Source organism: Lagenorhynchus albirostris, chromosome 17, assembly GCF_949774975.1.
Source record: "Lagenorhynchus albirostris chromosome 17, mLagAlb1.1, whole genome shotgun sequence".
Taxonomy (NCBI): Eukaryota; Metazoa; Chordata; class Mammalia; order Artiodactyla; family Delphinidae; genus Lagenorhynchus; species Lagenorhynchus albirostris.
The window spans coordinates 19110090-19137586 of NC_083111.1; the positions used below are offsets into that span (position 1 = coordinate 19110090).

The following is a 27497-nucleotide window of genomic DNA, read 5'->3' on the forward strand; positions in this document are numbered from 1 at the left end:
TTGATTTAGTGACGCTGGCTGCTGAAATGACTCTGCTATTTTCTTCACATGGCTTTGAGTTTAAGAGGCCAGTCTTCCCTGATGAAAAATATAATAATTTCTAAGATACAGTAGTCACAAAGTCTATGGTGTTAAGAAATTGAATAAGAAATATTACTTTGCAGTAATTGTTAACAAACGTGGAAAATGAAATTCTGACTTTATAATGTAAATGTGGCTGGAATTCTTTCTTGGAAGATAAAATCAATAAATATATTCTCAGAAATAAAATATAATCTTTGAATATTATCTTCTAAATTTCCCCACATTCTAAATGCTTCTTGTCACACATACACATAAAAGATATAGTGTGCTTTATAAATGTTATGTATGAGAAAGTTGATGATGGGAATGTGTAAATCTACACATGTTCAGTTTAATGTCTAGAATGTAACTGACATCAGAAGTAAAAATATATGAAACCTTATTCATGTAACATTTATTTATTTATTATTATTTTTGCCTTTTTTGTTGTTTTTATTTTTATTAAAGCTATAAAAGCACGTAGATTTAAGAATTAAATAATTCTACAAAGTTTCTCCCAAGAATTCTACAAAACAAACAAAAAACGTCAACGGACATCGTTCTCAGAGGCATTTATTTTAGCCTTCTTTTTTCTTTCTTTTTTTCCCCCCACTATTACCCCATGACTTTAAGTGATATGCTGCTTCTTGTACTTTCGGTTTTAGTGTTCTCCATTGACTCTCCACTATGCAGAATGAGGATTTAGCTTTCTTTCCTACCCTGTCTTCAGTGCACACTGGTATTCAGCCTCCTGCACATCTTTTCCAAAGGGCCTCCCTGAAGCAGTTTTTAAGGGCTCTCAGGCTGCATGCCATGGCAAGCTTCCCAGCATCTCACCGTGGTTGTCTAACAATTACTTATCGAATGCCTACAAGATACTAGCAACTGCACTGGTTCTGCCCTTGGAACATTTACAGACATGCAAGGGACACTGACTCATAGATTGATAACTAAAGAGAATGTGTTTCAGGCCATATTAGGGCTATGCCCAGGCTTCTACTGGAATATATCATAAATCCCTGTCATTTCAAATTGAAAATTTGTTTTTCCTCAACATAAAGTTAGCTAAGGAAACTTGAAATTATTAAGTGCTTATGTTAAGTGTTAGCTTACAGTCTTGACTTACCCTATTTATAACAGTAAAGTGATTCTCATTTTTTTAGAACATGGGGCATGAGATTTCAGCCGCTTAAATGGGAGAAATGATGCTATAATGACAGTTCAAAATCAGAGGTATTCTCTTTTCTATTTTTAATCCTCTTAATGACATCATTTATTGTCTACTGGAAATCCATTTAGGAAATCATGTTAGTCCACTAAGCACTTCAGATAAGGTGATTTCATGAAGCATTCCAACATTATCACAATGAATTGCTTTCGTACACCATAAAAGAAAAAGAAGTAAGCAGAATATGGCCTGCTGAAGGAGTTTACAGTTTTACAGCTCCTCCCACTGTAGCACATAAGTCACTCAGTTACAGTTAACTTTGGATTATCCCTCACAGATTGAAAGCCCAACAGCCATCACACACTCTGGGCCTGTGGTGCCACTCGTATGTGTGTATCTAAATCAATGATGAGGGTATCGGAACCGATACTGGACATGGAGATGGCAAATTACAGTGAAGTTTTGGACCCAACTTACACAACTTTGGAGTTTGAAACTATGCAGATTCTGTATAATTCAAATGGTGAGTTCTCATCTGCTTGTAGATAAAAAAGAAAAGTAAGTATAATGGGAGCAGGAAAACTGAGCTTCCCAGGTGGTGGTTCCATGTGTTTTATTGCTGGAGAATTCAGGGCTTGTTTTTTAAGGCCACAAATCTGAGGTTTTTGCGCTTCATCGCAAAATTTAAATTAATAATGCTATGGCTATCTTATATTTGAGATAGAAAAAGCTTAGCTATGCATAATAAAGTAACCTCGGAATTCTGTCATGGGCCAGTTAGATAGGAAGAGCAGTTTCAGCAGTTATTTTATTTACTGTAAATCACAGTAATGAGTAATATTGGCAGGTTGGCTGTAAAGTATATTTTCTATGCAACATTTAAAATGACATATGGAAAATTGTCCTTAGAACACTGGAGAGTTTTACTGGTTGCCTTCTTTCATTATTCCAGTTCTCAACTGCTGCTGATGAGAAACTGTATTTAACATTACTATCAAATTTTTGCATTGAACACAAATATGAAAAGAAATAAGGGTTTATATTATAACTGCACTTGACAAGCTAATGTTTAGCCTCACAAAGCTCTTGGTATTTATATACTGTAACATTTTAACTTTAAATAAGACATGACTTGTTTAGGGCTCATGTCTTTATAGAATACAGTTTACTACTGACTTTGAATTTAGAAATTTTTTCATGTAAAAATTTTGTCCAAGATCAGTTATAATTGTTAGAACTCATAAAATCTGCAAATTATGTATGCTTTGGAAAATTCTGTGTGTGTGTGTGTGTGTGTGTGTGTGTGTGTGTGTGTGTGTGTGTTTAGCTCAGGACTGAGAATATATCTTGTACTCAGGATATCTTAACGTTCTACTATGCTGTACAATTTCAGTGACTGCTGTAGCTGTAATATTTGCAATAAACAACAGGGAAGATTTCTAAACATTTTCAGAAGATGAATTCTGAAATTTTAGCACAAAGGGGTTAAAATCAATTGACAGTGTCTCTATCAGTAGGTCACTATTTTTAATCCTTATGTTTAGACTTGACTAAGGTATTTAATGAAGTATTTACCTCAATAGACTCATGAATTTTTTAAAGGCTATAGATTACTAAATAGTAGGGACAGATTTATCATAAATATTTACTAAAACAACTGACTTATATGGCTATTTCCAAAATGTTGTCTAACTTGTTTTCTTGTAATAATATGTAAATTCTTGTTAATAATATGTAAGTATGACATTAAACTGGAAGCAAGAGTTGAATATTTTTTTTTGTTTCCATATAATCTTCCAGAACACAGTCAATCCTTAACACTTCTGCCATATTTCTAATATCTATTTTGTTTATGTTATCAAAAGAAAAATTACTAGCATTTAAATTCTAAAATGTCACATGATTACCCTTAAGCATATTCTCACTGAAGATTTTTGTAACTTTATGAAGTTATATATGACAATATTTGTCAACTCAGAAGTATTAGTAAGTAGAATACATATATTGTCACAGAATGTAATTTGGACATAACAGTCTTTGATTTTATCCTTTTTATATTGGAAATATAATAATTGTTATATTTACATTATTATATAATTTATTATTAATTAAAGTGTATGATATATTCTTATTTATTTAATATCTTTTAAGTACATAGATAATTGTAAAGATGTAGTAAACAATATTAACTAATTTAAGAAATATTTAAGTAAAAATATCGATGTGGATTTTTTGAAGCGTCTTTCTTCAAAACAATTACTTCTCACTTTAAGGAAGGCGTAGTTCTAAGAGCTGGAAGGCAGAGGGGTGACTAAGACAGATAAATTCTCTGACATCATGAAGTTTTTATTCTATGTGGAAAGATGGGTAATAAATGAACAGACCAAAGCATATTATAATTTTAGAAAATGAAGTGGTTAGTTTAAAATATAAGCAGGGTACTAGGTTCTACTTGAACGGCAAATGAGAGATGACTCTTTTAGATGTGTGTTTACAGAATGTTTCACAGAAAATGTGAGATTTGAGCAGAAACTGGGTAGCCAGCTCATAGAAATTCTTGAGGAAAAGCTTCCCTTCCAGGCAGAAGGGTTAGCAAGTATAAAGGCTCTGAGATGGGAACAGACTTCAAGGAGAAAAAAAAAAAAAAGAGGCAACATTACTAGAGACTAGTGAACAGGATGAAAAGTAGTGCCAGATAATGGGATCAGAGAGATGGAAGGGGAACCTTTTCACTCTGGGCTCTGTAGGCCATGGGAATATGTGTAGGCTTTATTTTGTATCTAAGGGTTGGATGCAGAAGGCTAATGTGATGTGAATTTCTTATGCCAAGAGCACATTGCCGGCTTTCTGATAATAAACAGTAGGGGAACCAGGGTGGAAGTATTCGAGAAATTAGGTAGGAAGCTATTGGAATAATCCAGGGAAAAGATTATGTTCGATTGGATAAGGGTGGCCATGGTAAAAGGCTGAAAAGGTGTGGCTTCGATATGTGTTTTAAATACAACTCGTGGATTGGATGTGAGCCACGAAGGCGAGAATTCAGTAAAGGCCAGATTATTGGCCTTAGGTACCAGATGGTACCACTGACTGACTAGGGAAGACTGAAGGAAGAACAAGTTCTAGGAGAAAAAAAAAAAAATCAGAGTTCTATTTTTGATACATTAATTTGAAATTCTTATTAAACTCCAAAGTGAAGTTGTTCAGTAGGTATTTGGGCATTTCAGACTGATACCCATGGGAGACATCGGGCCTAGAAATAAAATGTGGGGATTTTTCATCATACAGATGATATTTAATATCATGGGACCGGATGAGCTTCCCTAGGGAAAGGGTATAGTTGAGGGACTGAGCCCTATGGTATACCAAATTTTAATCCTCCAAAATATGAGTGGGGAGTTTGGAACGGAGACTGGCAGAAACAGCCAGTGGATAAAAGGAGAGCACTGGTGTGGAGCTTCCAAGAAGTTGAGGAAGGGACTATTTCCCTCCCATGAATAATTAGTAGGCCAATTTATGTAAGAAATACTCAGTACTAACTTGCACTCTACCACTTTGTCTTTCTTTAACAGATAGTTCTGTCCCAGAGACAACAAGTATGAATACCACAGATAATGGTGTCAACTGTCTATGTGCTATATGTGGGGACAGAGCGACAGGAAAGCACTATGGCGCCTCCAGCTGTGACGGGTGCAAGGGCTTCTTCAGACGCAGCATCCGCAAGAGTCACGTTTATTCCTGCAGGTACTTGAAATGCTCCTTCCCAGAAGGAGATCTTTAGAGGTGTTTCAAAATGCCATGCAAGAAGTACAGGAATAAAATTCAGAGCTTTCAAATTTCTGTAACTCTAAGAACAAAATTTATAAGCGACATGAAAAGTGAGGATGTGTGGGTGTGTATACACATGCAGTCACACGGGTGGTTCTTTTTTATGAAACATCTTAGACTTATAAAGTGTATATTAAAAAATCCCCATGCTTACCACCCAGTTTAGACCAATATAATTGAAGCCTCCAGTGAACACCTCCCCTATCACTTTCTCTTCCTCCCCTCTCTCCCAGAGGTAAATACCATCTGAAATTTGGTGTTTGTCTTTTCCTTGTGTTTCTTTATTGTTTCTCCACGTGTTCATATACCAAGAGCCATATGTAAATCTGTATTTAAATGGTTTCACAATGCGTTTACGTTTCTGCATATTGCTTATCTTTTTAGCGTCATCACGTCCTGAGTCTTGGAACAAAATTATAAAAAGGCAGATGACTTTGGTAGCTTGTTGATGTTACTGAATAAAATGAAATTTTCAGCTCTAAAGTTTTAGATGTATTTCTCGTGCCACAATTTTGTAATTGAATTTAACGTTTGTCTAAAATGTATTTATATTTTATGTATCACACGTTTCTAGTAGGCTTTTTAAAAAAAGTCAACATCATAGCATGATTTAGGGTTAGATATTTCCCTTTGAGTGTTCAGAATGACAGTTCTTGAATACAGATTATATCTGTGTTAAATACGGGTTATTAAAAAATGACTGACTTTAACATAAAAATATCTGTGTGTGCTCTGTCTCTGAAAGTCATGTGTAGGATTGTTAAGGTGTTTTAGGTACAAGTTGGATGTTTGGGAAGAAGTTAACTCTTCCAATATGATGCTATTTGACTTCTAGGGATGTGGGAAAAGTTAAACTAGTGTCCTCTAGTAACTTTTTTAGGAGAGCTTAAAGTAGGTATAAAAATCTAAATCATCCACTTTAAAAGCTTCTTGGTAAACAAAAAAGAGTATGTTCTTGCTTTTATATACAGCCAGACTCGAGAGGTGTAAAGTAATCAAGCGGATTTCCTTCATCAAAAGCATTTTCTCTATGATTACATCAAATATTGAGTGCTTCTAAAAGATTAAAACTAAAATACATACAAAATAACATGTAAACAATACTTTTTACAATTTTTAAGTTATGTGTTCTGTTGAAGGTGAAATATATATATATATGTATATGAAAAATGACCATCCAAGCAACTAAATCCAACAGCAACTTTTTTTTAATTTAATTTTTTACTTTATGTTGGACCATAGTTGACTTACAATGTTGTGTTAGTTTCAGGTGTACAGAAAAGTGAATCAGTTATACATATACATATACCTATTCTTTTTCAGATTCTTTTTCCATAGAGGTTATTACAGAATATTGAGTTGAACACCCCAGCAAGAACTTTTAAGAGTCAGAGAATGTCAGCACACAGAGCTTTCAAGATTTCCACCCTTCCTGTATGAGAAAAGTGGGAAAGAAACGTTCCCATAACAAATTTTGGAAATTTAAAAACTATTCCAACGACATGTATGGCTTTACTCCTCCCACCTTCCCATTATGAATACTGCTGCCAACTTAGCTTTTTTACATGTATTGGTATTAAGCAAATGCCATGATTTTCCATTTGGAAAATACTATATTGATGTAAGTTTAGGGGCAAAAAGGTTTTTTAAGCTCAGGTTTTGCTGATCTCATAGTCTTTTAAGTATGCTCAGTTAACAACCTGTGACGGCAAGTTTTCCCTATTTTACAATTGTGGGTTAACTTGGAAAGTTAAATAACATTTTCAAGTTCTATAGACAGTGAATGTTGACCTGGGAATCAAGCTCAGGTTTAATTCCAGAGACTGTATATTTTTTTTTTCTTTTAGTATGCAATTCATTTTTTTATTATATTCACAGAGTTGTACAATCATCACTACGTTCAATTTAGAATATTTCACCATCCTATAAAGAAACCTCTTAGTACCCTTTAGTAGTCACTCCTCATTCCCCCCAACTCCCTCCCCACCAATATGAGGTAACTACTAATCTACTTTCTGTCTCTATAGATTTGCCTTTTTATTTTTCTTTTTTTTTGCGGTACGCGGGCCTCTCACTGCTGTGGCCTCTCCCGTTGCGGAGCACAGGCTCCGGACGCGCAGGCTCAGCAGCCATGGCTCACGGGCCCAGCCGCTCCGCGGCATGTGGGATCTTCCCGGACCGGGGCACGAACCCGTGTCCCCTGCATGGGCAGGCGGACTCTCAACCACTGCGCCACCAGGGAAGCCCAGATTTGCCTCTTTTGCACATTTGACATAAACGAAATTACACAATATGTGACCTTTTTTTTCTGACTTCTTTCACTTAGAATAGTGTTTTCAAGGTTCATCCATGTTGTAGCATGTATCAGCGCTTCATCCTTATTTATTGCCAGGTGTAATATTCCATTGTGTGGGTACACCACACTTGGTTTATCTGTTCATCAGCTGATGGGCATTTGGGTTGTCCCCACTTTTTGGCTATTATGAATAATGCTGCTATGGACGTTTGTGTATAAGTGTTTGTGTGAATATGTTTTCATTTCTCTTGGGTGTATACCTAGGAGTGGAATTGCTGGGTCATTTGGTAACTCGTGTTTAACTTTTTGAAAAACTGCCAAACTGTTTTCTTAAGCAGCCACATCATTTTGTATTATAAATAACAGTGTGTGAGAGGTCCAGTTTTTCCACAACCTCATCATTTGCTGTTGTCTGTTTTTTTCTGATTATAGCCACTGTAGTGGGTGTGAAGTGGTACCTAATTTTTCAGAGACTCTACTCTTTATACTTTATTCAATTGCCTCTTGATATGTAATTTGGAATTTAGAGTAAACTCCAATTGGATATGATATAAAATTAATAGAAAAATTTTTAAATAGAGAAAAGCATGAAAGTTCAGAGGAGTGAAGTTCCCCGTCACACTGAAATCATTTAGCAGTAAGCATTAGAATTTGTATGCCACAAATTTTAAACTAGGTTTGGCTTTCATGGCTCAAGATAGAAATGATCATGGATACTGGCCAAAAGTGAGATATCATTCAGTTTTGTTTTATTAGAAAGACTGCATGAGAGGTGAGGCTTGTATTTTCATGTTGATCATGAGATTAGAAAAGTCATAGTTACTTGTTCTTATACATTCTTTCTGTTGATCTAAATTTGACTATACTTTTTAAAGTCTATCTGCTTTTTTTGATAAATAACAGTTTTCTGCAAACTAATATATTTTTTTGGTGTTGTAGGTTCAGTCGGCAATGTGTTGTTGACAAAGACAAAAGGAATCAATGTAGATACTGTCGATTAAGAAAGTGCTTTAGAGCAGGAATGAAAAAAGAAGGTAATAATATATAACATAATGATTATTAACATTATTGATGAAAAGTGTTATACACACATGTTCTCATTTAATCACAATAACCTTTACATGAGTTCTGATTATCCTCAGTGAAGAATCTGTGGTTCCTCGAGTTTAAGAATTTACTCAAGGACACTGATACCCACTGGTGAGTGGTAGAGTCCGTCTTTACCTGCTGACCGATTTGACATGTTCTATCCACTACTGCGTAATCCCTGGCAAGAAAATTATTGTCTGAAAAAATATTCCAATGTCTTGTTCAAAAGCTAAATGGTAAACTATATTAATAGGATGCAATTATAAATGAATTTTAAATGAATTTTAAATTTTAAATTTTTCATTCTCAATAACAGTTGAATATCTTTATTAATTTCATAAACATTAACTGAACATTGACTTTTCATGCATTCATTTATTTATTTAACAAATTTATTGAGCACTGCTGCTCTCCAAACCTGTTGTGGGTGCTGAGGTTTCAGTAGTGAACATACTGAACAAAATAATCCCCCTTGTCAGGGAGCTTATATTCTATTCAAAGACAGAGACAATGGACTAGATGCTCTATTTTAGTGTGCACTAATTTCATTTTGAACATATTAAATAATCTAATTATATTATCCTACGTTCTAACTATGGTTAATTTAGCAAAACAAATATGTTTAGTACATTTAAATGTTTGGCAGGGCATAGCTGCTATACAATTTTCTGTTTGTCATTTTGCCACATGCTTATCCCTATCACTATCACATACAAAGAGATATTTTTCAGAACTGTTTCATATATTATTAAAAAATTAAATCAGATATGTGAAAAATATCAAACCGATCTTAAACATAGTTTTTTTCTTTGTCACTCAGTATTTTCAAGAGACAAAAATTCCATTCATTTCATTCAGTTGCTAGCCTCAGAAAAGAAGGCAAAATAAAGTTCACAAAGTTAAAGGAAAAACACTTTCATTTCAACATGACTTATTTCTAGTGGCCTATTTGGTAGTTTATGGGATTAATTACATGCTTTGTCAATTATCTTCATTCATTTCTACTTGAACCTCTGCTTCACTCCTACCAATGTAAAAGCAAACCACGATTCTACAATTCCGTTAAGAGTTTTACAATCTGCTAAATAAAATTATTTTCAAAAACAGTGAAAGTATATCCTATACTGTTCATAGAATAATGTATTAATTTTTCCTAAATAGATTAGGAAGTAACTTTTAGCTTTCAAAGTAGATATATTTTTCTTATTTACACTAATAGCATAATATTAAGGTTAGTTAGATGGAAATGTATATAAATATGGTTTTATGTCAAAAAAGGTAGCTGCAAGATAATTACAAATGTTCACAATATCTTTTAGCATTTTTCTAAAGATTGGTCATGTAAACGAAATTCATAAAAGCATAACTTACATTTTAATTTTTTTACCTCCATGTATACATTTCCAAATGAGTCAGTTTAGGCTGAAAGTCAATGACAATATTTGCTAAAAAAAGGAGAGAGAGGAAGTAAGCTACCAGTAAATATAATTTAAAAATAAAATATTAATGATTCACTCTAACTAAAGATTACTCACTCTTAAAGGCAAGAAGTTTAATATTTTCTCTTTCAAATTAGTGGAGTTGATAGTTAATACTAAGTTTGGTTAGATAGCAGATTTTGGCATAGAAATTGGTGAATTTCTTTAATAAAAGAATAATTACAGAAAAAAATTCTGATAGTTTAATGTCTTATCTTTCCAGCAGAATTGGATAGAGCATTAGTGTAAATAATTTAGGGGCTACAGATTTTGTTTCCATTCTTTTTGGTTAAGAGAAGATAATTTTACCTTTTAAGGTTTGAAATCCAACTTTGACATCTGACTTCTATTATTCTATGTATTACAAGTATACAAATTCATACTAACCCTCTCCCTCTTCCTTATTTTTAAAAATTTAGTTTTCAATAAAAAATTTGGGGATACACTTTATTCTTTTTTTTTCCTTTCTGAAACAAAGAGATCTCTTTCTTAGAAGACTTTCATATAAATACTTAATATTTCTTCATTGTTCCAAAATGCTGATATTCTAATCTCAATGTTCTCAAGAGAGACCCCTACATGCTGCAATTTTTGCCTTATTAATGTTTGTAAACTGTCCTGAGGACATTGTTTCATAAGAGAGCATAGGATTGCGATCTGAAAATCACCTTAACTAAAATAAATTTACTTTCCATTTTTGCTAGTGTTTTAAAAGAAAAAGAAAAATGGGAGTTTCAAAATGTATGACTCATATTTTCTGACAGTGAATACACTCTTATCTTTGACCTGGTCAATCTCACAGGTTGTACTCTTCCTCTAGTTATCTTATGGTTTTATTAACTTTGAGAGAATGGAAAACCAACCTCGTAAAAATACAGCATGGCTGAACTGGCTGACCCAACACTTTCTAACATGAATACCATCATGAAGTCCCAAAAGGCAATATTTTATGAACTGTAGTGACAAGCCGGCTCTTTCTACTTTAAAAATGGTACAGAATGAAACATACCTTCAGTCATACTTTTCTCCCTGCCTCAAGCACCCCCCTCCAAGGTCTTTTAGAGGCATCCCATTTCTCCTTTTATAGTAACGTTGTTTTTACTTCAAACTGTATATTCTGAGATATATCGAAGAAAACTGAACAGTAAATACTGTGATTTTCTCCCCTAGCTGTGCAAAACGAACGTGATAGAATAAGCACCAGAAGAAGCACATTTGATGGCAGCAACATCCCCTCCATTAACACACTGGCACAAGCAGAAGTTCGGTCCCGCCAGGTACTGCTGCATTACTGCTGCACCAGCATCCAGTCCTGTTTAATAGAATCAGATGTTTATTTAGGCATAATACTAAAATGATTTAAGTTCATTCAAATGTGCTCATTACTATAATAAATCACACCTATGCAAATTGAAGAATTTTACTTTGAAAATATTAGTTGGACTGTTGACTCAATTTTAACTTTTCTTGGGCAAGTTCCTACTTTTTAAATGGAAAAATTAAATGCATTTCAGTCTGAGTGTTAAAAGTTTGTTTGCAAGGTTGATTTAAAATACTTAATGCATAGCACAATGCCCTGGGAGCAGTATCTTGTTTTACTGATTGAATCTGGAAATCAATTATCACAGCTTTGGGGGTGTTTAGTTGAGGCCTATCATTAGAGCTTCCTTCCTTGAAAATGACTTCTAGATTCAAGAACTCACCTTAACATCTGCTTTGGAAACAGGTGTGTTTTTTTTGTTTTTTTTTTTTGTGGTGCGCGGGCCTCTCACCGTTGTGGCCTCTCCCGTTGCGGAGCACGGGCTCCAGGCGCGCAGGCTCAGCGGCCATGGCTCACGGGCCCAGCCGCTCCGCGGCACGTGGGATCCTCCCGGACCGGGGCACGAACCCGTGTCCCCTGCATCGGCAGGCGGACTCTCAACCACTGCGCCACCAGGGAAGCCCTGGAAACAGGTATTTAAGGGAAGAACCAGAATTTAGAAAACACAGGAACTTTATTATTTGAAATTTCTAGAATGAGGATATCAGTTCTAAAGTTAAAAATATGTGATTAGTTATATAAATAAAAGTAAATCACTTAAGAATCAAATAAAGAAACCTTTTGAAGAAAGTTTGTTTTACCATTGCCCGTATTAGAAATGTTAATGGTATTTTTCTATTATAAAGCAAACAACGAAATAGCTATTAATCAGGTTCTATAATGAGTCAATGCAACTACTTTCATTTTTGCTAACACAAGGGTAAATGATGAAGTTAACATCACCATTATCATCATCATTATTTGAAGATTACTTGATGGTCCTACAAAGTATTTCGAGAATGGCCTGAAAGGAACTGTGAGGAAATAGACATACACTGCAGAAAGACATGTACACACACACACACACACACACACACATGTTCAAAAATTAAGTTTAGAAGAACTTTTAGAAAGTGATTTTTTTCAGCAGAAAGGCATTTGAACACTACTTATATCTTAGATAGTTCAAAATTATATATCATTTAAAAAATGTATCATTATACATTAAGATTTTCAACTTGCTGAGTCAAAGATTGGTTTCTTAACTTTATTTGGGTGGGCTTCCATTAAATGCAGCAACTTCTCATCTAAATCTTTTCTCCTCAGTTGGTAAACTTTATCCAATGGAAACTTTCCTTCATAAATTACAACAAATTAAAGATGGGCTTTCTTAATGGAGCTATCATCTTCAATTAAAAATAAAATCATACAGCATAGTTCATGTGGATATTCCATAGCTCTTTGTATAGTCATCTTGAATTATGAAACTCCCTGAAAGTTGTGGTAACTTATTTTACAGGTTTGGCCAGAAAATAAGATAGTACTCCCAGACCATGGTGCTATGCAGCGAATGTTCTCAATTTAACTTGAATTGATAGGTATTTGATTTCTCAATTTTAAATGTTTAGTATATTTCAAGATACTGTGACAATGACAGTGCCCACTTCAATGGGGCTTACTTATTGCAGTTGTAGAAAAAAGAGACATAGTGGTCTTGTGTTATGTTCAGTGATGAATTAATATAATGTTCTTCTTAATGCTAGATCTCAGTCTCAAGCCCTGGTGTGAGCACTGACATAAATATTAAGAAAATTGCCAGTATTGGTGATGTCTGTGAATCCATGAAACAGCAGCTCTTAGTCTTGGTGGAATGGGCTAAATATATTCCTGCCTTTTGTGAGTTACCGCTGGATGATCAGGTATAATTTAAAGAGATTATGAATGCTTTAAAAAATGTTTTTTGAACTTTGCTAAGTTTTTTCTTTTAATTATATTTATAGTAGATTTACTATATTGGACAAAGGTTAAATTATCTGAGAGATTGGTTTTCTTGTTCATTCTCTTTGAAGTTAAACAGTCTATTGAGAAACAGACTGTTTAAATTCTATTTTAGGGGTCTTATAAATTTATTGATAGGATGAGGGTTGATCAAGCCTATGTTCTTCCCTCCTGAGGTTTAAAAAGCTTAAGTAAGGGAGAAAGACAGGTAGTAGATAACTGCCATTGTGAGATAAAGTATTGGAAGAATAAATGTCTGGAAGGCAAATGGTACCCCACTGTGTGTTAGTGTTTACTAAAGGTGCATATAAAATTCTTCAGAAATACCAGGCCACTTCTAGACAGAAACCACACAGGTTGTGTTGGTGTCTTTGTAGGCACTTTTATGCACTTAACATATAAAATTGTGCCTTTCATGTTGTCAGCTTTATTCTAGCATTTACTGTATAAAAAGTATAAATCTGGTAAAAAAAAAAAGATCTGTAGAATTGTGTTCTGAAATCTACTGAAAATAGAATTCAGATGTAGTGATCTTTTCCTAATATAGACATTTTCATACTTTGTCATATGTATATTAAGATATTTTAGTTAATAGTTAAAAGTTCACTTTCCAATATGTTTAAAGAAGTAGCTAAGATACTTGTCTCTACCTTTCACGGTTTATGAACTCTAATTTTCCCCAGACTTTCTGCAAGGTTATGCACATTGGAGTTTGTCTGATAAATTAACCTGTAAGCAACCTTCAAGTTTATCTGTTTTATATTTATTATTACATTATTTATTGTAAATGTAAACATACTGGAAAGTACTGCCATTTAATCAGTGTTAACAGGTCTATAAAACTTGACTATTCTAGAGGGAGGGGGAAACTGCTAGTTACCCATAAAAATGACCAGCAGTAGGGGCACTGATGAGACTTAATCTGACTTTTTCTTTGAACCTGCAGAATTGTAACAGAACTTAGTGGCTAAAATACAACTTGAACGTTAAAAAAATTAGCTGATCTCATTTCTCAAGTGAACCTTACACTTCAGATTATCAACATACTGTATTCAAATCAGTAAAAAAAAAAAAAGTATATCAATATAATATAATGTTTTAATTACTAGCATCAAATATATAAGTTCTCAAAAGTTGAGATATTTGATATTTTGAATTATCTCAAGGAGCTTAACTCACCAGCAGTCTAACGTTTTGATGTCTTGAAGTAAATAAAATATTTAGGTTCTTTAAAATGAACCAAGGGAAAAGGAATGCTGAACATCTTTGTAAAAAGTTTTTACTTGTATAGTCTTGAAATATTTTTAAAGAGTTCTTACCTGAAATCAATCTCCTTTTTATATTCACTGTTTCTAATAAAGCAATCCACTTTCTTAACAAAAAAAAAAGTAGTTAAGAAGTTTAATGTTCTAATTAGTCTATAAAGATTAGATTAATAGTTTCAGATTCATTTTTAACTCTTCTAAGTAGTATATAATATTCTGTAGATATAAATAATTTGAAAATTTCCAGTTCCCCCAGGTTAAATAAAGCATGATATATAATATAACCAGTGTCTATTTTTATACCCTCTGACCAATGCTCTTTATCACTGATAAACAAAGACAAAGAAACAATCAAAGGGAAAAGTACATGATTGTTTAAAAATCAAAGAAGGGCCAAATATTTATATAACCAGAAAATAAGTGATCACAGAAAGTTAGCAGTTATATTTCTAGGAGAGCATTTCACCTGGTTACAAAAAGAAAATACTGTGAAATCTGAAATCATTCTTAAAATGTTCTGTAACTCCCTTCCTGGTATGAGTCATGGTTGTGGACATATCGTAAAGATAGCTTGGCTCAGAAGGTTATTTCAGAGTGAATAATGCTAAATTGCTAAAACTTACTTGTCTCACCCCAAGCCATATAAGTAGGGTTATGTTATTTATCAGTTTTATATTTTTATTACCACTCTTTTTTTTACAAAAGTTGCTGACATGTATTAAGACAATGATTTAAAATTGGGAAATTGAAATCCTGTAACTTGTCAATAATAGTTTTCATTTACTAACTGACCCTTTAATATAACATTAATAGCCATGGATTGGTGAATCTCTATTATGGATAAGGCACTCGGGCTTCAAATGCATTATATATTACATTATTTTATTTAATACTCTTGGGAGCTCTGTGGCATAAGTTTTATAATCTCTTTAAAAACTTAACAGCTTTTAAAACTGAACCATATATCAGTTAAATTCACTCAGTGTATTCATCAAACAAATATTTCTTATGATTACTGTTCAGTTTTAGGAACTGTGAGTATCCAGCAGTAAAAATACAGATTACACCACTATTCTCATAAAATTTGCATTCTATTTGGGAGAGGCAGACAATAAAAATATACAGATAATAAGTAAGTTAATTCTAGGTGGGGAAGAGTTCTATAAAATGAAATGGGATGAGTTGTTTGAGAATGACTGGGAGTGGAGTGGTAGCAGATCCTTTAAATTGGGGATTAAAGAAGATTTTTCTTGAGACCTGAGTGGCAAGGGGCTAAGCATGTCAAGATCTGAGGAGAAAGCATTCTGGGTACAGGAAATGCAAGTTCAAAGGCTCTGAGGCAGGCAGGCATAGTGTGCCTGGAGAAAAGTGAGCAAAGGATGCTGTAAGATGAAACCAGGGACGTGGGCAGGGGGGCAAAAGCATTGAGCCATAACCTCACGGGAGGCCGTGGTTGAGGTTTTTGGGTTGTATTCTAAGGACGGTAAGAAACCAGTGAAGAGTTTTTAGCAGAGGAGTGATATTAAGTGATTATTATTATTACAAGATATCATCGTAGAAGCTCTGGCAAGAAGGACTTAGGATGGAGGAACCAGAAAGGAAGGAGGAATACCTAGTAGCTCTTTGGAGTGTATTTTGGTGGACCAGGCGAAGAATGACCAAGGCTTGGCCAGGGGCCGTAGCAATGGAGAAGCAACACTAGGATTTGCTGTGCAATGAGAGAGGGATCCAAACAGACCCTTGTTTTTGGTGTGAAAAAGCATTTGGATGATGGTGCCATTTACTAAGGAGATGAAGATGTTGGAGAAGCATTACTTTGATGTGTTAAATTTGAAATGCTTCCTGGTCTTCCTACTGGTGCTATTCAGCAGGCAATGGCGCTCCTTTGAGAGCTTAGTGCAGAGTTAAAGGTTCAATCTAGAAAGTGTCAGAACCCAGATCCCCCATACTCATTTCGCTATATCACCAATCTTTGTTTTCCTTTTGTTTATTCAGTTGATTATAAGAGATCTTGTTTTACATATATTTTCTCCTTTAGTCCGCATAGCTACACTTTCAGATTTTTATCACTATCTCCATTTGATAGATGAAAACAAATGAGTCCCAAACATACTGGTGGTCAGCTAACCCAAGGTTAAAGAGGAGTAAGTGGCCAAGCCGGAATCTGAACTCTGGTTTGTTTGACTCTATGCCCAAACATCATTCACTCCCAAACACTAAACTGTTCTGCTTTTCTTTTTCTTTTTTTTGCTGCCATTGTATTGACTTGTTAGTTTTAGAAATTTTGAAAAGTAAAACTCTGTTGATATGCTAAAAGTAGAAAAATGGAAGCCTTAATCATGGCAAGAATCTATGAATACTGTAGTTGTTAAAACAAAAAAAGTCCCAGTCTTAAAGAATACTAAGTTAATCAGGCTTATATAATCTTTTAATCATTATATTTTATAATTAATTGTTAAACTTGGAATTTTTCATTAAGGTGGCACTGTTGAGAGCTCACGCAGGGGAACATTTACTGCTTGGAGCTACAAAGAGATCCATGGTGTATAAAGATATTTTGCTTTTGGGTAAGTTTTTTTTTTTTTAATTTGAGAAAAAATTATGCATGCTTCATACTTCCGTGGGGCCTATTCTGTATGTACCAGGCATTCATAGACACTGCGAAATGGTTCTGTCACCTCACAAATTGGACTTAGCTGGTCAGGTCCTCACTCAAGCCCTGTTTTTCCTTGCCGTTAATTCAGGGAAGTTCAGAGTGGATGTTCAGGGTGCACTAAGATTTAAAAATAAAAGATGTTGCTCAATAAACATAACATTGAGGTATGTTTAAATCATATCAGGACAAAGAGTTAGTGATTTGTGTCACCATCTTATGGAGTCCCAGTGTTGTTTCATACACTCTCAGTGTCTACCTAATAATTATAGTATATATTATTTTATACTCTTCTAAGGAACGTGTTTATCTCCTATGATCTCATTGCCCATGATATGCTACAGAACCCCCAGTTAAAAAAAAATTTTTGTGACAATGTCTGAAAAATTCTGAGAGTTAAAGAGCAGTGCTATAACACACAAAAGTAGGATGGCAGGTGGGATAAGACACAAAGGAAAAGCTTGTGTCTTCATTAAGGAAGTGCCCTGATACCCTACTTAACGTATAAAGTTAGGTTTCCTGTTGGGATGTTTGAGATCCCTCTAATGTTTATAAGCTCTACCTCCCTCTGGCTGTGTGAAATGATGATTAACTTGTCTTATTCCGTTTTTGTGATAGATATTTTGTCCCAAATATAAATAAATTGAGCATAATATCACAATAGCTAATATTTACTGAGGACTTACTATGTACGATGCATTGCTTTAAGTGCTTTACATGTTTATATATACACTCTCTCATTTAATCTTCACAATAACCCTGAGGGATATGTACTATTATTTTCAGCCTGTTTCGTAGGTGAGGAAATGAAGGCCAAGAAAACTTACCTAAGGTCACAAAGCAAGTAAGGGATAGAGCCAGGATTCTAAACCACATGATATGACTGCTTTTAAATTCTGTTAAACTTTCTCTCGCATTTTTAGTTCCCCTGCAATAGTGTTCTCATTATAAATCTGAATACAATATACATAGAAATCAAAACAGTTTTACTACATAGTTCTAAATTGTTTTACCCTAAATAATTAGGTACTTTCACTTTTCATAAGAAGAGCAGGGCTACATTTTTTGAATAATTTTGCACATTATTATTTCTACTGAAGATTGTCTTTGCCTGCAGTGAAAGAAGTCAGAATATTCTGGTTTGTTGACTCTCAACCATTGCGCCACCAGGGAAGCCCTATTCTGTTTTTTATAAAACCAGAAAAAAATTTAGCAGCTATTTTAGGGGCTAAAATAAGCTTCCAATTTTCTAATGTTTTAGAAGCTATAATAATATCATATTATAGCCCCAGACTTTCTAAGGTAGAATGCCTTTAGGGATTAGGTGGTCCAGTTCTCTGTCCAATTTCTGAACTCCTTTGAATACAGCCCTGTAAAGTGATCGTCCCGCCTCTACTTAAACAAGTCCAGGAAGAGAGAATTTACTATTTAATGAGGAAACTCATGAGAATATACATGCTAATTTTCAAAAATCAGCCTCGTCTACTTAGGTTTATTAAAATTGTGTCTCAGTAGTTGTTACATGTATATACACCTAGACCACTAAAGGAATGCCATTTTTAGTTCACTGTAAGCAAGAGAGATTCTTTAGGTTTTGTAGTATGCTCATTAATGAGTAAAACACTAATAGATAACTGATATTGTGGAAAGCTAATCATTATATCTTGTTTCTCCCTTGTCAATAATTAGCTTGCTATTAGTCTGTACTTTAGTATTATCACAAGTGACCGAGGCTGTTAAAATGCATGTGATCATATTATCAATGTCATTGATCCTGTAAGTGTTCTAAAATTTTTCTAACATAACTAACAATGTTCTTGAAAGAGGAAGTACTATTCCTGTTTCTTCAAGGGAAGACCATTTAAAATATTGGTTTGTAAAAAATTAAGCAAAGTCTGACAATTTTGTGTGTGTGAGGAGGGTGATTATTTTATTTTATTTTTTTACCTAGGAAACAATTACATTATTCACCGCAACAGCTGTGAAGTTGAGATTAGCCGTGTGGCCAACCGGGTTCTAGACGAGCTGGTCCGACCATTTCAAGAAATTCAGATTGATGACAATGAATATGCTTGTTTGAAGGCAATTGTATTTTTTGATCCAGGTTTGTTTCCAAAGTTCCATTAAAACTAATTGCAGTGAAAATTAAACTACTTTTTAAATACTAGAATATTTTCTGTTACACTCTAGTAAGGTTAAGTATTTAGATTGCCCTTTTTATTCCTTTATTAGATGCAAAAGGGCTAAGTGATCCAGTAAAGATTAAGAACATGCGGTTCCAAGTGCAGCTGAGTTTGGAGGACTACATCAACGACAGGCAGTACGACTCCCGGGGCAGGTTTGGGGAGCTGCTTCTACTCCTGCCAACGCTGCAGAGCATCACTTGGCAAATGATTGAGCAGATACAATTCGTTAAACTTTTTGGGATGGTTAAAATCGACAACTTACTTCAGGAGATGTTACTGGGTGGTGAGTATATTTAAGAATTTCTATTTTATTTATTAACATCATACTACAGTACTTTAGAGCAACTTGACCTGTTTACCTTTTGTCCATGATGTAATGAACTCAGTATTTTATATTTAGAAAGTCTGCAAAACCCATTGGATGGGAACAGAAATACCTGAACACATTCAAACCTCCCCTCCATTTGTACTCACCTCCACCATCTTTACTCTACCCTGTCCCTCTTTCCTCAATTTTCAGATCCTCCCAAATATGGTAAATAGAACTATATCTCCTATTGTTAGTACTTCTTGGAGTATATTATATTTTTCTATGCCTTGACTCCTCTAAAAGCTCAAGGATACCGGAATTGCAACAAAACCAAAAAATATATATAGTAAATACTTTAAAAATAAACATTGTGCTCCTGAAGTAATTAACTGACACAACACAATGAAAAGGGAAAAACGAGATTTCATTGCTGCAGTAGATGTCAGGAATAACTTAGGAAATCATTTATTTTGTATTCTGATCTAGATTAAATTTCCTTATAAAATCACTTTATTTTAGTTTAGTTTAATTTTAGTTTTCTAGTGCTTAATGTGTTTCTAATGATATCTTTCTGAAATAAAAGTTGTTTATGCTAGTAGGGTGATCCCAAATACTGTAAACTTAAGGTAAGTGATTCTTGGAATTGCCTTAACAACAGGCAGCAAACCTAATGATTCCAGGAAACTGCACAGAAGGTCCATTATTAATATACAACATAATATGACACAACATTAATCTAACCAATGTACAGTGAAAGCTGACATTGTCTTTAACATGGCAGTGGCTCTATTAATTTATTTTTGAATTTCCAAAAAGCACTTTGCAAAAATAGCAATATTCAAGCTGTCAATCAAAACAATTGTTCCAAGGTAAACTTGCTGTTCCTGATTAAATATCACTAATGCAAGCATCTTTTTATCTTCTGTAGGTGCTTCCAGTGAGGCTAACCATCTCCATCATCCAATGCACCCACATTTATCTCAAGATCCATTAACTGGACAAACTATACTTTTGGGTCCAATGTCAACACTGGTTCATACAGACCAGATCTGTAAGTATCTGGGCTACTTTTTTTTTTTAGCAGTACGCAGACCTCTCACTGTTGCGGCCTCTCCTGTTGCGGAGCACAGGCTCCGGACGCGCAGGCTCAGCGGCCATGGCTCACGGGCCTAGCCGCTCTGCGACATGTGGGATCTTCCAGGACCGGGGCACGAACCCGTGTCCCCTGCATCGGCAGGCGGACTCTCAACCACTGCGCCACCAGGGAAGCCCCCTGGGCTACTTTTGAAACATAGTATTTCTTAAACTTAATTACCTGAGAAAAGGTGGAATTTGGGGAAAGGATCTATTTGTGCCCAGAAATTATAAAAATTGGATATAATTTCTTCTCCAAGATTTAATTGTGGGAGATTGTGAAGCAAGTCACTTATTCTTCTTAGGTATGAGTTTTCTCCCTAAAATGGAGATGTGAGTACTAAATCTTTCTTCTTCATAGGTTTAGGAGCACAAAAGAACATACAGGATGTCCTAGCTTTGCCTGGTAGTACAGGACCAGAAAAATGACTATACAAGGTGGAACCATGCAAAGGAATCTTAATAATCAACAGGAAAATTATGATTGCTTGTGACCTTTAAATACATTTGTCAAAACATCAAGAACTCTTTTAGCTATAGGTTATAAATGTATAGGGAAACTAAAAAAAATAGTAGTTTTAACTCTCAGTGCACCATAATTTAAAATATTAATAACACTGAGAATTAATGTGTTTTTTTTTTTTGTAAAAAAATATGAAGAGTAGTTTAAACACTGCTTGCCATGTTCTCTTCTAATGACTTACAAGAGGAAGTGACCATCTTGATGGATTTTACTCTTTTGGAAGTTTGGGTCAGTTTCCAACATTTTATCCTTTGCATTTTTAATGTCCTAAAATATCTCTGAGAATCCATTTGATGTGAAGTTTTTTGCCAGTTTCACCCCCTCTGGGACCTCTTCAACCTTTTCCGTGCAACTGGTTCCTCATTTCTGTTGACAAGCTTTCCTTCACTAAGTTCTTGGCTGAATTTTTAGGGACTCAAACAATGGTAGTGTCAACATTTCCATCGTCAGCTCTTTCTTCTATAACTCCATTTATGTTCGATTTGAATTTCACTTCTAACATTATCACTTTTTGTTTCTTTACTGCACATTCTCCCCTTTTGGCCAGTTCTCTTTCAGTTGTCCATTTTTGCAAATTGTCATGTGGATTTGTCACTGAGAGGGAGACGAGGAGGCAACACAACTACACAGTTTGTTGTCAGTGTATGAACTGAAGGAAATATGTTCATTGAATAATCATGGACAGAATGAAGGATGTGATGTGATTGGTCACTGATCAAAATGCACGTCTATTATTTTAGGTAATTATTTGTAGACTGAAGAGTTATCAGTGAAGTTTGTAACACAGTGAAGTTTGTGAGTTTATGCAATACTCACAGCTAATTAGAGTTAGCATGCTAACTGAAATTTGAATCATGTTTTCGAAAGACTGGTGCTATTTAACTAAGCTGTGACAACTGACATTCATGTATATCATAATTGTGCAAAGCGTGGGCTGCTTAGGCTTCCTTTAGTTCTTTGGAACTAAAATGACTATATAAATACTAGGGATTGCTAGTAGATAGTTAATCTGATATTATTGCAGATTTAACACAAATTTTATTTTTATATGTCACATTGGAGATTAAAAAAATCTCTATTTGACAAAAATATCTAGAATTAATTGCTTCTGAATTCATACTAATTAATTCCAGATTTACTTTTGATCTATTGCCTCTGAACACTAAACCAGCTACCTCACTGAGATGCCTTCAGTTATTGTGATACAATTATTATGGGTACCAGCATTGCCTACTGAATTTACAATTGCCCTTAATAACTAGCTACAATGTTGTTTTACCCAAATGTTCAGTGCAATGCGACAAAATTAAGTGAGTACCATTCCATCTGACTGCTACCTAGTGGTAGGGAGAGTAGAAGCCACAGAAATGCATGCTGTCACTGCTGTTCTTTAGACACACACACTGGTAGATCTATGTGTAAACAGTGTATGAAACACAAAGTTCTGTGAGTATACGACAGAGGCAGAAATGAAATTGTTAGAAAAAAATACAAATGATGTATACTATAGCACATTTAATCTGTGGGTCCCAATGTAGTTGAAAGACATTAATTTGGGAACATTCTCTTTTGTTTTTTCCTTGAAGTACAGTTGATTTATGAGGGTATATTGGTTTCAGGTGTACAACATAGTGATTCAATATTTTTATAGATTATATTCCATTTAAAGTTATTGGTTATATTCCCTGTGTTGTACATCACATCCTTGTATCTTATACCTAGTAGTGTGTGCCTCTCAATCCCCTTCTTGTGTCTTCCCCTTCCCTCTCCCCAACTTCTCACAGGTAACCACTAGTTTGTTCTCTGTATCTATGAGTCTGTTTCTGCTTTGTTATATTTATTCATTTGTTTTATTGTTTAGTTTGCACATATAAGTGAAAACATACAGTATTTGTCTTTCTCTGTTTGACTTATTTCACTATTCATAATACCCTACAGGTCCATCCAAGTTGTTGCAAGTGGCAAAATTCCATTCTTTTTTATGGCTGAGTAATATTCATATATATATAAATGATATATATATAAAATATATAATATTCAATATATATAAATATATCTATATATATTTTTTTCACATCTTCCTTGTCCATTCATCTGTTAATGGACACTTAGGTGGCTTCCATACCTTGGCTATTGTAAATAAAGCTTCTATGAACATTGAGGTGCATGTATCTTTTCAAATTAGCGCTTCTGTTTTCTTCAGATATATACCCAGGAGTGGAATTGCTGGATACTGTGGAAGTTCTGGTTTTAATTTTTTGAGGAACCATACTGGGACCATTCTTGCAAAGCAGATGTTACCACTTTCATTTAATTAATAGTCTAGAGCAGAGAGAGGCAAGCCCAATACCATACCAAAGAGTCCATGAAGTTGTGTCTCTTAGAGATCAGTTATTCATAAACTTGGAAAATAAAACACATTAACAACACATTGAACATTGTAGATATCAACTGACAAGAAAGTTTAACAATTCTGCTGGTGGTTAAATCCTTTACTTTTTAAATGCTAGCTTTGTAGTATTTTAAAAGCATGTTTGCTGACCCTAATCTTTTTAGAATCACATCATCACACTTTTTATTTTTATTTTCCCTCTCTCAACATAATATTTAAGAAATTCATTTGTAAAGGAAAACTTTGCTTTGCTTGTGCTCATTTGGAACAGTTTATATTTTACACAAAGCAAAATATTAAACACAAGCATACACACATATTTAAGTTCATGCATATTTTCTTGGTCTTTTAGAGCAGACTACTTGAGTGTTAGATCCATCCTAAATATCCAGGAATAATTTTTAAAGCAAATTTGGTAATTCTTTTGTCAATTAAATTATATCTAAAGACATTGTTTCTAAGTAACTGCTAATTCACACTTAATAATATAAAGTTAATATATTAAAGAAAACCAGGCAAAAAGGGACTGTTCTCATTTGTATGGAATTTTTAAAAACTGTTTGGGAAAAAAAAAATCTAAGAAGTTTGCAATGCCTCAGTCTGATCATTAAACATTTTCTGTTTGTTCTGTTAAATATACGGAATAATAATGTGAGTACTAAAATATTTCAAGCTTTTAAAAATTATAGAATGGCTTCTAGATTATTTTGTAACATGGTTAAAATTTGCCAGTAGAAAGAAATACTGTTATCGACAATGAAGTATTGAAACTGTAACTTATTTTTTTAAATTACTCAGTGCTCTTTGCAAAGACAGGGAAGGGACCGCCAAGTGTATTTGTAATAGAATAACTTGGAAGTGACAAAGCCAGTATTTTTTAGATGCTTTTAACTACAACATAGATTTCAAAGCACTTGAAAAGTTATCTTACCTTAATTTTTTTATGTCATCTAATGTATGAATTAGTAAAATCTAAACCAAATATGTTTTATTTTATGTGCTTTTTTGATTGCGATTTTGATTTACAATATAAAATTTATATTGTAAGATTTGGAAAAAAACTAATTCTTTCCATTTTAACTTTTTTTCTGCTGGGTTTATGAGAGAATCAGATGTTCATAAATGCTATTAAGAAAGTAAGAAGACACCTTAAAGTGACTGTCAAGATTTTTAAGTATGATTTAGTTTAATGCTAATTGGGACAGTAAGATGGGAGTGCATCTCCAATAGTATGTCAATGACCTGATAATGTATTATAATCACTACTTTATATATGATCTTTTAAAAACATATCCAAAATAAAGTAATGCATATTGGTGTCATGAAGGACTTAATGGGATGGGCCAAGGTGACTGTCACCATTACATACAATTCTCTGATTCTTTTTTTAGCAACTCCAGAAACCCCACTTCCTTCCCCACCTCAAGGCTCTGGACAAGAACCGTACAAAATAGCTGCAAATCAAGCTTCAGTCATCTCACACCAGCCTCTCTCCAAACAGAAGCAATTGTGAGAATATGTTTACTTCTGAACGGCACTGCATAAATGTGAAAAGTTGTTGGTCTTGAAATATCTCAGGATAGCACTTTTGGCAAACTCTTAGCCAAGGCTTCTTCATGGTGCTGTTATAAGATGGTATCCTGTTTTCTTGTTTATATGCTCATTTTGTTTGTTGTTGCTATTGTTTAAAACCTTTAGATGCAACCAATGTATATCTGAGCTTCAATATGTTTATATAGTATAAACTTGTACTGTGCATGAACCAGTTGAATCTTATGTACTACTTTCATTTGTTGTCTTATTATTAATTTAAATCTGTAAATAATTGCTTATGGTGATGTGATGCAGAGCTAAGTATTCTTTTTTGACTGCGGACAGTAGATCAGAAATTCCAGATTAATATTAAATGAACCAAGTTTTTAAATAAATTTTAAACTTGCAAATTCAAAAAATAAAGCAGTCAGTGTAGAATAGGGTATATTTCTTTGAAGAAAAATCACTTATGGGTATCCCATGGCTAAGAAGTATCTTTTTGGCCCACAGTTAAATATGCCTATATAAAGTTTAGAAAATTATAAATAGGCATTCCATAGATGACTGGGTATTCCTTGAAATCTGCCTATATTTGAAGATGTATGTTAAAATAAAACATGTTAGTTTTATCAGTTAGGATACAGGTTAAACTGTAAAAAAGAAACTCTTAAAAGAGTGGCTCAACCAAGACAGACATTTATTTCCCTCTCCTAAAACAATCTAGAAGCAGACATCCATTGACTAGAACTTAGCCCATGCCCCCATCTTGTTCTCGGGGAGGCTGGGAGTGTTAGGTAGAAAGCCTTGTGCCAACAAAAACTGTACATCACTGGGCTTCTGCTATCGGGTGACAAAGTAGCCACCTATCACACACGTGTTGCCTCATTTAATCCTCAGAGCAACCCTGTAAGAGAGGTATAATTATCTTTCTCTTGTAAAGGGAAGAAACCTTTAGCTTAGAGGGTTTCAATAATGTAACCAAAGTTCATTAACCTAAAAAGTAGGAGAGCCATATTCAAGTCCAGGTCTGGTTTAAGGAGATTAAATCTTTGGTATAGAATGAAAATGTGAGCTTCTTACTGTGGTTTTTAAATATATGCAATTGAGTGATGATTGAATATTATCCATTGTGTTACCTGTTAACACATTTACATGTAAATGAGTGTAAATTTGTTGCAACATGAATAAGAAACCACTTTTGTACTTTTAACGAATCTTCCTCCTAAAAACAAATCAAAAAAAAAAAAAAAACCAAACTTTTGAACGGATTAAAGAAACTAAAATATATAACAGGTAGGTTATGATGAAAGCAAAGACAAATTTAAATCAGTGGCTCAGCACATTTTCAAAAAATCCAGTGGACTGAGGAATGTAGTTCATTGGAGCCCAAAACTATTTGACAATTTGATATTATCTAAATCTGGAGCTCATTTAAAACAATTGACAGGCTGCCTCAAGAAACAGTGATGCCTCCCCTCTCTCTTTCTCATTCACACACACACACACACACACACACACACACACACACACACACTTCATTTGCTGAAGCAGGGGAAAACTGATTTAGTAATTATTAATGATATAAAAAGTGTTCTCCAAGCTGCAAGAGGCTGAATTAAATGATTTTTACAGAACCTTTCAAAATTCCTATGATTATGATTTCATAGCCCCCCACTTACCCTGCAAATAAAAAGCTTGTGTTAACTGTAACTAACTTATTAACTCTTAAAAAGGAAAAATGATTACTTAGAAGCTATCATTGATTTAATAGAATCAATAAAATTCCTTGCAGAGCTGGTACCTGGAAACTGTAAAATATATCTTAGAGAGTGAGGACAGAAAAAAAAATTAACTCATTTTTAAAAAAATTTACGCTAGTATCTCTATTTCATGAATAAGAATGCTTTTGATTTTTATAAATGGAAATATATTTTGTAGTTTTCTGTTTAATTTTTTGTGTTGTTCTCTCAGAAGACATTAAAAAAATCTTTAGAATGTAAAACATATAATTCATTTTTAGTGAACCTTCTAACTTATCTGCATGTATTTACTAAACAGCCATGTTTTAGAAATTATTGCTAACAAATTTGTTTTAAATACTATGGTCAGGGAATGTGTAATATAATATTTTTGTATACTTAACTGCCAAAAATGCTGGACAAAGGGGAACTGAAGTTTTCAGCATATCTTCAAAATGTCGATAAGCAAAGTTATTGCTTTTATATAGCACAAACCTTTTTTCAGGTAATAAAAAAGAATAATTTATTGTGAAATAATGATTCAT

At 34.0% G+C, this 27497-nt stretch overlaps 1 protein-coding gene across 1 annotated transcript; it reads left to right on the forward strand.

Moving 5' to 3' along the window:
• The first annotated feature begins 1618 nt into the window (after nt 1-1618).
• Nucleotides 1619-25193, forward strand: HNF4G (hepatocyte nuclear factor 4 gamma). The gene is made up of 10 exons (XM_060127628.1): nt 1619-1754; nt 4801-4972; nt 8292-8386; nt 11090-11196; nt 12983-13138; nt 16962-17049; nt 19087-19239; nt 19368-19604; nt 20560-20682; nt 25072-25193. Exons 1-10 carry the CDS (start codon nt 1619-1621, stop codon nt 25191-25193), a joined length of 1389 nt encoding a protein of 462 aa, XP_059983611.1.
• Nucleotides 25194-27497: the final 2304 nt, after the last annotated feature.

Excerpts from the sequence above, each read along its gene's own strand:
- HNF4G (XM_060127628.1), top strand. The coding sequence starts at position 1,619 with ATGTGTGTATCTAAATCAATGATGAGGGTATCGGAACCGATACTGGAC. Across the intron at positions 19,240-19,367 it reads AATTGTATTTTTTGATCCAG|ATGCAAAAGGGCTAAGTGAT; the intron begins GTTTGTTTCCAA and ends TTCCTTTATTAG. Across the intron at positions 20,683-25,071 it reads GGTTCATACAGACCAGATCT|CAACTCCAGAAACCCCACTT; the intron begins GTAAGTATCTGG and ends TTCTTTTTTTAG.